The 16,913-nt window shown below is 42.5% G+C and overlaps 1 protein-coding gene across 2 annotated transcripts in view; it reads right to left on the reverse strand.

Annotated features, from left to right (window-relative positions):
- Positions 1-16,913, reverse strand: part of LOC124862600 (double C2-like domain-containing protein alpha) — a 79,608-nt gene that overhangs the window by 5,952 nt on the left and 56,743 nt on the right. For both annotated transcript variants that reach the window (XM_047356602.1, XM_047356603.1), the window contains exons 8-10: positions 7,462-7,667; positions 2,734-2,815; positions 2,333-2,429 (exon numbers count right to left, since the gene is read on the reverse strand). In XM_047356602.1, coding sequence (XP_047212558.1) covers positions 2,333-2,429; positions 2,734-2,815; positions 7,462-7,667 — 385 coding nt within the window. The remainder of the gene's footprint in view (positions 1-2,332; positions 2,430-2,733; positions 2,816-7,461; positions 7,668-16,913) is intronic.

Below are 16,913 nucleotides of genomic sequence, written 5' to 3' on the forward strand. Positions count from 1 at the left end.
TGGGTTCTGTTTCAGTAATATGTGAAACTGAGGTGGGGCTAGATGTTTCAGTGATTAGGCCAGGAGGACGAATCCTAACGGTGCTCTGTTCAAGTCAAGATCTTTTTCTCTCTCTCATCTGATTATCGAGTCTGACAGCTAAATTGATTAGTCCATTTAAAGTCTTGGGCTCGTCGATTAATGATAACTCATCCTTTAACGGATCGTTTAAAGACTGGAAGAAGGCTGCTCTGAGTGCACAGTCGTTCCAGCCAGAGGCTGCTGCGAGGGTGCGAAAATCAATGAAGAACTCTGCCACTGACTGGTTTTTCTGTTTAATTGACCATAATCTTCGTGCAGTGGCAGTTAAATCAATCTCACAGAAAAAAACCTGTTGAAACTCCTCCTCAAAATCAGAGAATGTACAACCAAAATCTAAACAGTTAGAAAAACGTGCCTCCATCTCAGGGCTTTACCAGTGATTAACCCCAGAACATAAGAAATCTTTACTGAGTCAAATGGAAAAGGATGTGGGGAGCGATTAAACACAAGAGTACATTGGAGGAGGAAACCCTTACAATCACCTTTCTCCCCGGATAATTTTTCAGGGTTACGGGAAGTGACATCACGTGAGTGCGGAAGTTGCTGGGAGACAGGAGGAGGCTGCAGCGCCCTCTAAAGCCGGGGCGGTGAGATTGCTCAGGGTGTGCTGAAACAGGGAGGTTAGTTGTTCAATCTGCTGGTTAGTCTGTTTCTGTTGTTCAAAAAGAGAGCGGAGGGAAGAGTCATGAGTTGTGATTTGATGATGTTGTTCTGAGAGAGTTCTCCTGAATGCTTCTGCTGGGACGGGTTGGCCAGAGTCTTCTGTCATAATGTTTCGAACGGATTTGACCCACATGCGGAAAACAATTCAGGAGACAGAGTTTTAACGGTAAGAAGTTTATTGACAGTATGTAGAAATGTTTAGGAGACTGGAACTGGGACACCAACTGCAAAATAAACAGAACCATAAGCAAGGGGAAACTCTGGACCTATATTCACAAAAGATATTTCTGCCTTACTGATTTGAGGGAGAGATCCGCCAGAGGGGGTGGAGAGACTAGGCGGTTGTTGACCCGTGGGACCGGAGACAGTGAACACTGGTGTGCCAGGATGATTGATGGTCCAAGAGTTTCTGTAGTTGGTGCAATGGGAGGAGGAGGGTGGACAGGATTCACAGAGGTAGATCCATGGAACGAAGGAATCAGGAGACTCCCAGCTGGTTTCCAATGAGGAAACAGGAGGCTTGAGTCTTGGTTCATGGGGTTGGATAGCTTCTTTCCAGAAGACGGTATCCAGGCAAAGTTCGACGCTGAAGGCAAAGTTAAGTTCAGGTAACCTGCAAGGCAACAAATCCAAAATTACAAAAGAGCAAAGCAAGGTCAAGACAAAGGCAAAGTAATGTGGCTTGAGCTGTACCACAAAGGGCAACACTCTGGCAGTGAGTTGCTGGCAGCCTCCTCCTTAAATACTCCTCAGTAGATCATCAAGGAGATAGAGAACACCTGTCACCTCTCCTCTGGTTCAAAACGCCATCTAGAGGTTAAGAACAGAAATAGCACCAAAACATACAGACATGGCACAGATCCTGACAGAATGCACCTGAGAATCTGAGAAAACGGATGTTCTCATATGTTCTCCATCCAATCTGACAGAGTCTGAATTCAGTCTGTAGATGTTCAAAGCTGGTGGAGACAAACCCCAAAAGACCTGCAGCCAGAGGAGGTTCTACAGAGTTCTGACTGGGGAGGGATACATATGCACACCACACTTTTCAGATATTTATTGGTAAAAATGAGGAAAACCAGGAATCGTTTTCCTTCCACTTCACATTTCTGATATATTTGTCTTAATCTGTCTGTCACAATTATTCCCAGCAAACACACTGAAGCAAAATGCAGAAAAATATGTAAATACTTTTGTAACACACTGTCCACTCTTCTGGTGACAGTTAGCAACCCTGATTGCTTTCAGGGACACGTGGAAATCTGGATGTCTCAGCATTTCCACAGTCTTTGCAGAGATCTGAGAGTTCTAGCAGTTGTCATGTGGATGTCTAGGGGTCAGTGTTGACTGCAGAAATCCGATTCTTCTGGGCCTCTCTTGCCACACAAGCTTGTTTTTCATATTTAAAATGAACATGCAGAAAGTAACAGAAACATGTACATGACTACTGTAATAATCTGATCAAACACACACTAACTTCTGAGCAGCTTTGCCAACGTTCATTCTTAGGACTAATATGGACAGCAGCTGAACCTCGGAGGATCCTGTTGACAACAGCTTTTGATTTATCTCCTATGATCAGCCTTACCGATGAAGTCATTGGAGCGTCCAAGATCATGGTCCCACACGGTCACCTCCAGAGTCTTCTTGGACAGCTCCGACAGCGAGATCTCATAGAAGAACTCCTGCAGTGAATAAGGAAACCCTCATTTGATACCTGGTTGTTTTCTTATGACCATTAATGCAGACACCCCCCATGTAGACTATTAGGAGATGGGAGAAACATTAGAGATGTTCATTCTGAGATAGGAAGCAGATGAGAGGAAGCAGAGTGAGCAGGAAGCTGGAGGAGGCTTAATGAAACAATAGCTGCACATGTGGAGGAAGGAAACAGCAGCTCATTAACACCATCACCCTGTGAAGATGGAGCTGGAGCAGACCCCCTTCCTGCTATGCTCCAACAGTGGGGAGCAGATGGAGAGGTCTTACCTCGTTAAATTCAGGGTTGAGTGTCTTTTTCATCACTGCTGTTTTGTGCTTAGATTTCTTCTGAATGTCGGGCTTCAGATATCTGATAGCAGAGGCAGAAAAGGAGGGAAATACAGATTAAAGGATGTTACATGTGCAGCAGAAGACACATCATCATCTAGACCTCTTCACATTTTGTCATGTTAGGACTAAACTAACTGCAGTGGATCTTATATGGAGTTTATGTGACAGAACATCCTTGACTGGTAAAAATCTCCTGTTCAGTCAGATTTAATGGACAGCTTCTGTAAACATCTTCCCACAGATTCTCAGAAGGATTTAGGTCTGGACTTTGACTATGCAATACTAACACATACATCTGCTTTGATCTAAACCATCCATTGTATCTCTGGCTGTATGTTTGGAGTGGTGGTTCTGCTGGAAGGTGAACCTCCACCTCAGTCTCAGGACTTCTTCAGCCTCTAACAGGTTTTCCTCCAGGATTGTCCTGAATTTTGTTCCATCCATCTTCTGGATTTAGTTTGATCCATCTGCCCATCAAGTCTGATCAGCTTCCCCGTTCCTGCTGAAGAAAAGCATCCCCACCACATGATGTTGCCACCACCGTGTTTCACTGTGGAGATTGTATGTTCATGGTGATGTTCAGTATTAGTTTTGCATGTAGGACAAACAGTTCAGTTTCAGTCTTCCACATTTGATTTGTTTCCTACATGTCTTATTGCAAACTGCAAACGGGTCCTCTTCTGGCTTTCTCCTTCTTATTCCTTAGTAACGGTCGGATCTGTAGAGTGCACAACTAAAAGTTGTCCTGAAGACTCCACAGCTCAATTTCCCACCTGAGCTGTGAATCTTTGCAGCTCCTCCAGAGCTACCATAGACCTTTTGGCTGCTTCTCTGATAAATGTTCTCCTTGCCCAGCCTGCCATTTTAGGTGGACCTCCATGCCCTGGTGAGTCTGCATTTGGTCCATCCTCTCTCCATGTTCTGATGATAATTTGAACAGAGCTCTGGGAGTATTTACTAACATCCTAAACCAGCTGATCACACATAAAATCAGCTGTTCAGACACACAAACCATCCCCCAGATGGTTCCCCTTATAAGAACCAGTGTCTGCAGGAGGAGGGAGCAGGCGGAGAGCAGCTGCCCGTAATCAGATCAAAAGGGAGGAAGACCCCGCTGAATCCATGAAGCCCCCCCCAGTGGATCATTTTATACATGACAAAACAAATAAAGACATTTTTGCATATAAAATAATACAAACATTATTAGTATTTAGTTTATCTTTTTATTTTCTATTTATTTATTTTTTAGTGTTTTATGCAGATTACTTTGATGAGACAATGTCACAAAGTGACATATTGGGAGGTAACTTTCTGACCCAGATGCAGACAACCGAAACAGTTTGTAACTTGTTTATTTAATACGCTGGGGCAAGTCTGGGATTGGTACTGGTCGGGGCTCAAACCAGGAGCTCTGTGAAGGACAGTCGGGATTAGCAAGGGAAGATGAGGAGTTGTGCAGATCATTGACTGTGTGGAGGAAATGGAGAGGGCTTACGGTGCTGGTCAGAGAGGAAGGCTGGGAGGTACGGTCGTCGATGCAGAGGCTTGTTCTGAGAAGGTTTACTTCGGGGGCCCAAGTCGGTAAGTCCGTGGGCAGCGTCGGAGAGCGAGCGGGCTGGCGAGCACAACTTGTCCGAGAAGGGGAGTCCGTGGGTAGCGAGCAGGGCGTTGGGCACAGGCAGGAGCTGCAGAGTGAACTGCAGGGCTTGGTTTGTCCGGTTGGTTATGTTCTTCGAAGAATGTTAACTACAACGTGACACAAAGCAACGTTAATAGCAGCACAGCTCAGTGGGTCAGTGGAAACATAACTGGTACCGTACTGAGTAAAGTGAAACCAAGTGGAGCAATGCCTAAAACGAACCAGTGGAAAAGGTGAATAATACTCAAGTCTCAGTATACGAGTCCAAGTTAAACCCCAAATCTAAATTGAGTCTCAACATTTGTGACTTAAGTGTGACTCGAGTCAGAGTTTCAAACTCTGGAGATCTTTTCATTCAAGGTTTCACGTCAGTCTAATGAAGTCTGAATAACCTTCAGAGATGAATTCATTGAATAACAAAATTATTCATTCATTTGGTCAGATACCCTTTCATTGTTTGTTTCTATGCTCTTATCATTGTTGCTAACTTGGTTTATTACATATTTTTCTAATTAATCTCTCAATATATTTTATTTGAATAACAATAGATTTATAGTTTGATTCTATAGGTGTCTTGTTTCCATCTCTGACTTACAGAAATACATTTAACTGCTTGTTTTAAAGGGTTGAGAGTAATTATTGCCTAGGAAGGCAAAATGTTGATTGATTAGAGATAAATTCATGAGATTGACTGATTAATTATACAATTTAGCACTAGTATCTGCTGCAGGAAGTTCTTCCAACCTGGACCAGGTCTGAGCAAGACGCAGTATTTCCCGTTGTTGTTGCAACCATGTGGTGAAGTCCTTTTGGTTCCTCTGACAGCAGAACATGATGTGCAGAAGAAGAATTGACTTGCAGCACATAGTCCACTGTGAGCTTGATGTGTACTATTTTGCACACCGGAGCTGTCCAGAACCTGTTCAGAACCTGTCCAGAACAGCTTTAAACTGCCCTCTGCACTTTGCTTTATTAACCTACGTATCTCTGCTGTCAACATGCACGGTGTATAAAGGTATTTCCCAGCACACAGGGTTGGATCAGGGTTGGACCTCCTCCATATCAGACAACTTGACAGGGAGATCTCCGGTCTCTAGAGCAGTTTAATATTTGCATCTTTTGAAGCTCCGGGATTAATTAGACAAAACAAAGCAGCTTGAATGAAATTACAACAGTGGAAACGGTTTTAATGAAAAGAATTTAATTAAAGCAGAGTGTGGCTGCAGGAAGCAGTCAGCTGCTCTGCACTATTATTTATTTTATTCAGCTGTCTGATGAAATCCTGAAAGTCATCTGTGGAAAATATTGAACTGCTCTGGGTTGGTTTTACAGTCCAGCGGACATTCACACAGAGGGTTGATCTTCAGTCATTAGGTGTTCTGGTTTTCTGGAGATACATCTACTGTATGAAACCTGTGGACCCGTTTGAGGTCATGAAGACACTTCTAAACTCTCTGGACAGAGACCAGTTTAAGTCACCTGCTGTTTACACATTCTGGACCCTGGACCTTTTTATGCCACGTTTTGGTTTCCAAGGACAATAGATAGCAGTCGGTATTTCCACCCAACAAGGTTCCATTGAGGTAACAAAGGGAACATCATGGTGCATATATCTATGTTAACTTTTCTGAAGATGGAGTGAACTGTCCATCCTTCTGTAGAGTTCAGCAGGTTGCTTTGGGTGCATCTTGGTTCCGGTCAGTTATTCTAAGTAGGGTAACATGAAAGGACCCCCTCATCCTGCTCCAGCCCCCCGGCAGGGTGGTGTCTGTCAGGAAGAGTCGTGTGAAGGTGTGGGAATCCTTGCTCTGGTGGACTGAATATTAAACCACTGTTTAGTTTAAACAAAGGAGGCTGCTGGTTCTACTCCGGGTTCATGGAGCTTAAATCCAGAACCAACATGTAAACACTTGAGACAACATGAAGGTCATATGAACACATGAAAATGTAATAAAAGTTAAATTCTCAGTAAATGTCAGTAAGGTCCTGAAAAATCGGACTGAATCTGGTTTTAACTACGGTCCCTTTCAAAGGGAGATGAGTCCAACTGTTCAAGTCTGGCTGACTAAAACTCCACCCACAAAAAATAAAGACATTGTCTGTGTCGTTACTTTGACTACACCTACAGTCATGGGAATATCTGCTTTTCCACAGCTGCTCTGATAAACCAAGCCCAGCCCATGATCCAACAGCTTGTAGAACCACCTTTAGCAGCAACAACTATGACCTTGTTCAGGAGGAACTTTGACCCAGTCTAGGGCTTCAAAAACCCACATCATCAGCCCTCCACCACCGTGCTGCTGACAAACTCCTGATTTCCAAACCAACTTCCTTCCCAGTTTATTGACAAGAAACGAAGCAGGAGATTTTTATCATAAAATACGACTTTTATCTGAACCAAATGATGCACCTCACCTGACTGCAGGATGTTTAACAGGAATTCTGACCTGGTTCTGGTCGATGCTCCAGCTGACTGGGTGCAGAGATGCAGCATATTTATATTCTGGACACCTTAGTCGTTCCCGAATCTCATTAACATTCAGTTGAGGCCTCAGTTGTCAGCTGGTCTCTTGTTCTGAGGCTCGAACCGCCATACCCCCACTGCACCACCCTTACCCCACCCTAATGTGTCAGAGGAGACAATAAGAACGAGGAACCATAAATCCAGAATGGCCCACAGTGTCACCCACTGACAGAGATCCGACTGTTTCTGCGTTTTCCTTCGTTATCATTCCTCCTGGGAAACAAATGGTGCTTCTTTTAAAACAATAACTGCATCATTGATTGAATAAAACCACTAAACTGCAGCTTTTTGTTGTCTGTCAGAACCAGCTGTGAATTCTGCAGGAAAATTGATCATTTTGTCTGCAGCAATGTGAGAACAGGAACAACTTTAGGAACAAGAAATTACTGAATAAATGAAAATATATGATCATGTATACCTTCACAGTTACCCCCCTGGTGTCTCAAACCTTTGTCTCCACCCCACACCACAAACAGGACTGTAGAAATCCTAGCCCACTCACATTTTGACATAGGGGTCGGAGAATCCGTTGACGTCCATGGCTGCCAGGTGAGCACAGCGCTTCACACCCACACAGAGACCTCCACTGCGCCGGCTTTCACCTCCTCCATCTGCATCAGTATCGTCTGGACAGACGGGAGGCAGGAACTGGAGGGAGAGCAGCAGACGACCTCTCTCCTCCAGGCTGTGCAGCTGCTCGTTCTCCCACTGCAGACAGGATCACATCACAGCAGCTTAGTTAAACCAGGTCCAGTTACACCAGTCTGAGCAGTTCTGTTGCTCTGATTTAATCAGACTGATTTATTTTCAGATGACTTTAGGAAATATTCTGGAACACTTAGTTAATGAAGATGTTTGGACTGATTTGGTCATAAAAAAATCTTTCTTAGACTGCATGAATGGGACACAATCAGGACACAACTGATGGGTGAAAATCTGAATTTTGTTCATCCATTCATCATTTCATTTATCCATCCATCATCCATCACATCCATTTGTCAAACCCAGCTGTTCTCCCAGTTTTCTCTCACAACGAAAAGAGTCCCCTGTAGAAGTTCCCACAGATGTCAAGACAGAAGGTCAAACAGGCACCACCATCTCCTTTGTGGACCTCATTAAAACTCATCTCAGCTCTACTTGATCCCACCAGACAGTGATTAGATCAAACGTTAAATCCTCCATCTTAGTTTTTTCCTCCTTTTTCGTGCAGATTTCCAGATGAAATTCTCTCCACGCTCCTGTTCTTCTTGCAAACAGGAACGTCCTTCATATGCTCCTTCACATCTTGACCTTTGAGTAAAAACACTGCAGCTTTAGCTGTGATCTGTCTGAAACGATTCAGGTCATTTGTATTCAGTGCTTCCTGCAGCTTCAGTTGGTGTTTGGCTCCAGAGAGCATCGCCACTAGAAGAGAAGAGAAGAAACTTAGATCCAGATGGAGGGAGAAACCCTTTGTGTCTGAAAGTCATTTCACTTTGGCAACATCTGCAGAGTGAACGTCTGCTGACTTTAACTCTAGCTGGAAATGTCATCTGGTAGCAGGTTCCAGGTGAGCGGCTGACAGACAGCTGGTGCACAGATTTCCCATCAGAGTGAGACATCCGTGCTTAAAAGTAAAGGTTTGAGCTTCAGAGAACATCAAGATCTCCTGACAGCTGGATTTAAAAGATGGCTGCATTTAAAAATCTGCCATTTGATGAGATAAAAAGGATGAAATTACAAACTTTTTTGCTGTATTTGAAATGTTCAGGGTAGAAAAAGGCTTTAGGATTTAATACTGTGCTTTATAACCCTTTTAGTCACTGTTGGTGTCTTGTAACAAATAAAACATACTAGAAACTGGAAACAGGTAAGAAAATATGATGTTTTACCATGTTTTCACTTTGTATGAGTCCTCTGTCAGGGCAAAACATCTGCTAATGTTTGTCAATTACAGTTTAAATCGCTAATCTCCAACATGTTTATCACAATGAGCTGCAACAGCGTATCGTTTTTCCTCGGTGTCTGAGCCAAATGAAGGAGAGAGTCAGACTGCAGCTGCTGTCTGATCGTTTTAGTATTAGCCTCCATCCACCACATCAAAGCGCCTCCTTAAGCCCAGACATGTTGCTGGGAGAAAACAAAACTTCTGACACCTACAGTGCTTTGAAAAAGTATTTATCCCCTTACAGATTTCTTCTGTTTCTGCTTTTATGTCCCACTGAAATATTTTAGATCAAACAAATGTTAATATGAGACAAAGATAACCTGAAGAAATACAAAAAAACTGTTTCAAAAGATTGATTTTGTTGCTCCTGTTTGCTCCCAGCTCCATGCCCGTTGACTCCATGATCCCGTTTACTTCCTGCTTCATGTTTGTCACCCTGCCTGCGTTCCAAGTCTTGTTGCAGTTTTAAAATCTAATTTTTAGCTATATGAGTCAGCCAAAACTGTGTCCTGCCAGATTTGTGTTGTCCTGATTCTATAACCTAATCACCTTTATATGGAAGACGATAACTCCGAAAGGAAAATATACAGTACAGACCAAAGGTTTGGACACACCTTCTCATTCAAAGAGTTTTCTTTATTTTCATGACTATGAATATTGTAGCTTCACACTGAAGGAATCAAAACTATGAATGAACACATGTGGAATTACATACTGAACAAAAAAGTGTGAAACAACTGAAAATATGTCTTATATTCTAGGTTCTTCAAAGTAGCCACCTTTTGCTTTGATTACTGCTCCACACACTCTTGGTATTCTGTTGATGAGCTTCAAGAGGTAGTCACCTGAAATGGTTTTCACTTCACAGGTGTGCCCTGTCAGGTTTAATAAGTGGGATTTCAAGCCTTATAAATGTGGTTGGGACCATCAGTTGTGTTGTGCAGGAGGTGGATACAGTACACAGCTGATAGTCCTACTGAATAGACTGTTAGAATTTGTATTATGGCAAGAAAAAAGCAGCTAAGTAAAGAAAAACGAGTGACCATCATTACTTTACGAAATGAAGGTCAGTCAGACCAAATAATTGGGAAAACTTTGAAAGTGTCTCCAAGTGCAGTCGCAAAAACCATCAAGCGCTACAAAGAAACTGGCTCACATGAGGACCGCCCCAGAAAAGGAAGACCAAGAGTCACCTCTGCTGTGGACGATAAGTTCATCCGAGTCACCAGCCTCAGAAATCGCAGGTTAACAGCAGCTCAGATTAGAGAACAGGTCAATGCCACACAAAGTTCTAGCAGCAGACACATCTCTAGAACAACTGTTAAGAGGAGACTGTGTGAATCAGGCCTTCATGGTAAAATAGCTGCTAGGAAACCACTGCTGAGGACAGGCAACAAGCAGAAGAGACTTGTTTGGGCTAAAGAACACAAGGAATGGACATTAGACCAGTGGAAATCTGTGCTTTGGTCTGATGAGTCCAAGTTTGAGATCTTTGGTTCCAACCACCGTGTCTTTGTGCGGCGCAGAAGAGGTGAACGGATGGACTCTACATGCCTGGTTCCCACCGTGAAGTATGGAGGAGGAGGTGTGATGGTGTGGGGGTGCTTTGCTGGTAACACTGTTGGGGATTTATTCAAAATTGAAGGCATACTGAACCAGCATGGCTACCACAGCATCTTGCAGCGGCATGCTATTCCATCCGGTTTGCATTTAGTTGGACCATCATTTATTTTTCAACAGGACAATGACCCCAAACACACCTCCAGGCTGTGTAAGGGCTATTTGACCAAGAAGGAGAGTGATGGGGTGCTGCGCCAGATGACCTGGCCTCCACAGTCACCGGACCTGAACCCAATCGAGATGGTTTGGGGTGAGCTGGACTGCAGAGTGAAGGTAAAAGGGCCAACAAGTGCTAAGCATCTCTGGGAACTCCTTCAAGACTGTTGGAAAACCATTTTAGGTGACTACCTCTTGAAGCTCATCAACAGAATACCAAGAGTGTGTGGAGCAGTAATCAAAGCAAAAGGTGGCTACTTTGAAGAACCTAGAATATAAGACATATTTTCAGTTACTTTTTTGTTCAGTATATAATTCCACATGATTTAATTCATAGTTTTGATGCCTTCAGTGTGAAGCTACAATATTCATATTCATGAAAATAAAGAAAACTCTTTGAATCAGAAGGTGTGTCCAAACTTTTGGTGTGTACTGTATGTGTCATTGAAAATATTTGACACGGAAAAGAAAGTAGCTCACTACACTACTGCCAGAGATTTCATGCAAAGTCTTATTAAGAGAGGTTGGTTCATCTGTAGGCGGTCTCACCGAGGCACATATACCTACTTGCCGAGTTCTGCTGGATTTAGTAGAGAAAATCCTAAAGTCCACCACAGCAGACACCTTGCAACCTCCACAAACACACCTGGCTGATAGCCTAAGTAGTGCCGTTCCATTATTATTATATTACTTTTCTTTCCTCTCCTTCTTCCGATCTAAAATGTCTCAGAAACAGGAGTTACGTTAAATCCCATCATCATTTGAAAGAGCTCATTTGTTTAAACCTAAACTCATGTTAAACATTGGATTCTGTTGAGATAACACACTGCATAGTTGGTTACAAACCAGGATTGACTCCTTCACATTTATTTTCCCATGGTTCATAGCGCTACCTTTGCCAATGCCACAGGCTGATTCCCGTCCCTGACTGCAATTGGACGACTAAGCTATGACCCCATTATTTGTTATCTTGTTTTTTTTTTCTTTCTTTTTATTGTTGTTTCACTTTGTCTCAGGGTTACCAGAGCTGATGACCAAAAGAATGTGATGATGATGTGAATGTATTGTTTTTGTATTTTTCTCATTGAATGACATAGACAGGTATGAGTTAGTCAGAGTTTAGTCCAGCCCAGGCTAACCTTGTCCTGCCCAGTCATAGGCCTTTGAGAAACAAACTGAACTGTGAACTCCCGTTCCTGCCAAGAGGAACACATGGACAGTATTTTTGTTTCTTTACTTCTTTTGCTTTTTCACGGATCATTGAGTCTCAGCTCCTATGATGGATGGACCCAGTAGCTTCAAAGACTGCGATTAATCACACCCTTTGAACCCAGAAGGGGATTTTGGGGCCATCCATTTGGTCGCAGCTCAACAGACGTCGCAGCTCTGACGTCACTGGAAGTATAAACCGGCTGAGATGCAGAGTTTTGGGGCCATTTCCGCCTGTCGCAGGACAGCGTATAGGAGGCGCATTTCTGGTGAGACAAGAGCTCGCAGGCAAACTTTTGCTCCACAAGGCCATTCCCGGAAGAGCTTGAAAGCTGGAAATCTGTCTGATACGAGAAGATCAGAGGATTTATTTGCCGATCGAAGACCGTGCCACAACCGGCGCAGGTGAAAACCTACAGAGGTTCTATGTCCAAGGAGAAGAGTTTCCTCCTTGTGTATGCAGTCGACTAAAGGTTCTTCATCTTTTCCCCTCCTGGACGGAGGAGAAATTACCGTTATTTCTTTTAATTTGATCACGGACGCGTGATCCCCCCCTCCTTTTTCTTCAGACCTGATCCTCAACCGGTGGAGAGAAGAAATCAACGTCAAAGTAATTTCGTTCTTTTCATATTAAACCGGATAGGTGCATTTAGAGGTCTGGTCAGGATGAGGCAGTTAAGGTGATGTAGGATCACCTGTAGTTAATCTCAGGTATTAACTTGTTGCAATATTGATTGAAGTATTTTATGCTGAGCTGTGTTTTGATTTGCTGCTGCGTGGTTCATGTTTGTCCGGCTGATCCCAAATCAGCCAGGAGTTAGAAGTTGGACTTTTAAAAGTTTTCATTCAAAGCAGCTGTGGTCTGGGCCTCGCCGACCTCTCTTTGTTCCAGTTTTATTGCTGGAGTTTTTCCACTGAGTTCCCGCCTCAAGAGTTTATGACACTTTATCAAGATTTGGGGCGATCCGTTTTATCAGCTGATCGCTGCGATCGAGACATCAACACGACAGGAGGACTTCTTCCCATTTAACCCAAATTACACATTTTGTCCATAAACTGCTGGTTTGATCTTCATAGACACTAAATGCATATATATATTTCTCTTTTATCATCATTGTTAGGTAGTTATTGTTATTCCCTTTATGTAGAACGGTGCTTGTTAGTTAGGTGAAGGTTTTTGGACCAGAATAATGGTATATCAGGATTATTTGGCTTCAATAAATCTTCATATATATAATTAAGTTAAGCGTTTGTGTTTATTTCGTGCAAGAGAGATTAATCTGTCAAAACAAGGTCGAAGTTCCTCCACCTTCGGTGAAGCGGTTGAATAAACAGTGACAGTTGGTGGTTTTGGTTAAAAATTTTAATTATTAAAGAGCTTTGAGCCCATAATCACAACACCAGAGGACATCTATGATTTCTATTCGTAAGTAATGATTTTTAGTTAAGAAATTAATATTTTTCAAATTATTATGGACAGAACCAATGAACTGAACACATTCTTCAATAGGTTCAGTTCAGAAACAAGCTTCACATCCTCCTCTCCTGCTCACAGCCAAACAGAGCCTCCACCCTCCTTTGACCCACAGCTTTTCTGTCACACCTCAATTTTTTTATCTTCCACCTCAGCCCTGGACCTTCTGCTTCTACATGTTTGCCTTCAACCAAATCAGAAGATGCTGATGCTCCCTTTGCCTCCCTCCACCTGTGTGCCTCAAGAAGTCTGGTGAAGATGCAACTGGAGAGACTGAATCAGAATAAGGCTGCAGGTCCAGATCATGTCAGCCCTAGAGTCCTGAAGGTCTGTGCAGAGCAGCTATGTGGGATTCTGCAGCACCTCTTCAACCTTAGCCTTGCCCAGAAGAAGGTTCCGGTGTTGTGGAAGACCTCCTGTCTTGTTCTGGTACCAAAGAAAACTCAGCCATCAGTCCTCAATGACTATAGACCTGTTGCCCTGACATCTCACATCATGAAGGTCCTAGAGAGACTCCTGTTGGCCCACCTGAGTAAGCAAACAGTAAACCATCAGGACCCCCTTCAGTTTGCTTATCGTTGTGGAGTTGGAGTTGAAGATGCCATCATACACCTGCTTCAACGAACCCACTGTCATCTGGACAAAGCCAGCAGCACTGTGAGGATCATGTTCTTTGATTTCTCCAGAACATTTAACACAATCCAACCTGATTTGCTTTGTCAGAAACTCCAGAAGACTCAGGTGGAGGCCTCAACAATCTCCTGGATCAAAGACTACCTGACAAACAGACCACAGTTTGTGAGACTGAAGGGTTATGAGTCTAACCAGGTAGTCAGCAGCACAGGAGCACCACAGGGGACGGTACTCTCACCATTCCTTTTCACTCTATACACCTCAGACTTCCAGTACAAGACAGACTCCTGTCATCTGCAGAAATACTCAGATGATTCTGCAGTCGTTGGTGGATCAGAGATGGACAAGAAGATGAGTACAGGAAGGTGGTGGACCGCTTTGTGGCATGGTGTGGAAACAATCATCTCATTTTGAACGTGACTAAAACAAAGGAGATGATTGTAGATTTTAAGAGAAACAGGAATAAGTCAAAAACTATTTCTATCATGGGAGAAGAAGTGGACGTGGTGGAGGAGTATAAATACCTTAATGTTCACCTGGACAACAGACTAGAGTGGAGATGCAACTGTGAAGACATCTACAAGAAGGGACAGAGCAGACTGTACTTCTTGAGGAAGCTTAGGTCCTTTGGTGTTTGCAGCAAGATGCTGCAGATCTTCTATAAGTCTGTTGTGGAAAGTGTGATCTCTTCTGCCATCATCTGCTGGGGAAGCAGCATCAGAACCAGGGACTTAAAAAGCTCAACAAGCTGATAAAGAAGGCTGGTTCTGTTCTGGAGACTTCTCTGGAACCTCTGGAGATCATTGTGGAAAGAAGGATTCTTCATAAAATGAAGAACATTATGGAGAACCCTGAGCATCCTCTTCATGAGACTGTCCTACAACAACAGAGTGTCTTCAGTCAGAGGCTTCTTCAGATCTGCTGTAAGACGGAGCGCTACAGGAGATCCTTCCAGCCCACAGCCATCAGCATCTACAACGACTCTTTGAGGAAACCTTCATAATATGAGCTACAACATTTAATTTCCCTTTGGGATTAATAAAGTATTTTGAATTGAATTGAATTCCTGAGTTATCAGAAATATTAGCTTCATCTAAACCTTCAACTTGTATGTTAGACCCAATCCCAACCAAATTATTTAAGGAAGTGTTCCCTCTGATTACCAGCCCCATTTTAGATATGATTAATCTATCTTTAGTAAATGGATCAGAACCACAGGCTTTTAAGGTAGCTGTAATTAAACCTTTACTTAAGAAACCTTCGCTTGATCGAGATGAGTTAATAAATTACAGACCTATATCCAATCTTCTATTCTTATCTAAAATTCTTGAGAAAATAGTTGCTAATCAAATGTGTGAACATTTATACAGCAATGACCTGTTTGAAGAGTTTCAGTCAGGTTTCAGAGCTCATCATAGCACTGAAACAGCTCTGCTGAAAGTCTTCTAAATTCAGACAAGACAGAAGTTGTCGTCTTTGGACCGGAGTCTTTCAAAAAGAAACTGCTTAGTCAATCACTTAACCTGGATGGCATTAAATTGACCTCTGATAATAAAGTAAAAAACCTTGGTGTTATTTTTGACCAGGACATGTCATTTAAATCCCATATTAAACAGGTTTCTAGGATTTCCTTCTTTCATCTCCAGAACATTGCCAAAATTAGAAATATCCTGTCCAGGAGTGATGCTGAAAAACTAGTCCATGCATTTGTTACTTCAAGGCTGGACTATTGTAATTCTTTACTATTATGTGTCAAATGTATCACCATCAAAGTCACAGCGACACCACGCACAGCATCCTGTTTAAACCTTCAGAATAAAAGCACGTCGTCTATATTGTGTTGGAGGGAGCTGCACAGCACATAGATTTTATCTTAGTTTGAAGACATAGTCACACTGTTTCCGGTGCGTGTCCGTAACTTAGTGGCTGTTTCTGGAAATTTCGTTCAATCAGAGGCTGATTTTTTTCAAGACCTCTGGAGAACTTTCTGGAGAGAAGAAGCACAAACGAGAGAGAACCTTTAGTACTGAGAGTTTTGGGGGTTTTATTTGGTGGCAGAATTTCTGATAACATTTAGTCAGTGGGAACCTGCATTTGTCTTGTTTTAAAACAGAAAGAGGAAAATCTAGAAGTCTGAACATCACAGAATCGTCAGTTCTTCATGTTTATAACAGAATCTGAACCTGAATATTAAACAGAATGAATGGAGATCATCAACCAACCTAAATGAATCAGATTCTGTAGAATCACATTTTCCAGATCTAAGAGGCTTTGTCATCCGGATGCAACTTTTCACATTTTGTTTGTAATAATTTTTTGTAAAAATTTTATCACATACTAAAAATCTAACTGGTAAATGGACTGTCGCCTACAGGAAAAGTTGGGATACACATAACATGACATTATTACATGATGAACTGAACCCAATAAAAATGATGTGAGGATTCCTCAGGTGCCCAGATTCTTACTTTATTTAAAAGCTGAGATTCAGAAACATGGAGCTAAATGAAACCCCAGGGAGGCAGAGTCTCAGGAAGCCTGGAGAAGCCTGGACAAGCCTGGAGAAACCTGGAGAAGTATGGGAAACCATTCAAAGATGAAAGCAACATCTGGTTGTTTGGGACGATAATCAACATAAATGAAGACTGGATCAGAAGTTAAAAACTGGACTGAATGTCTGCAGGAGTTAAAACAATGAAGTGGGTTGTTTCATAGCTTTTTTCCCTCCAACAAATTTTCCAGGTTGAAAGCAGTGCCTGCAATGTTTGAGTAAAGCAACGTTTTAGTAATTACATAAGTGCAAAACACAATATTTACCTCTCCCAAGGAGGTTATGTTTTTGTTAATGTTGGTTTGTCTGTCTGCAAAATATCTCAAAAATTTATGAATGAATTTCAGACAAGGTGCGTATTAGGACAAGGAACAGATTATTAGA

The sequence above is a fragment of the Girardinichthys multiradiatus genome, chromosome X, assembly GCF_021462225.1.
Source record: "Girardinichthys multiradiatus isolate DD_20200921_A chromosome X, DD_fGirMul_XY1, whole genome shotgun sequence".
NCBI classification, from domain to species: Eukaryota; Metazoa; Chordata; class Actinopteri; order Cyprinodontiformes; family Goodeidae; genus Girardinichthys; species Girardinichthys multiradiatus.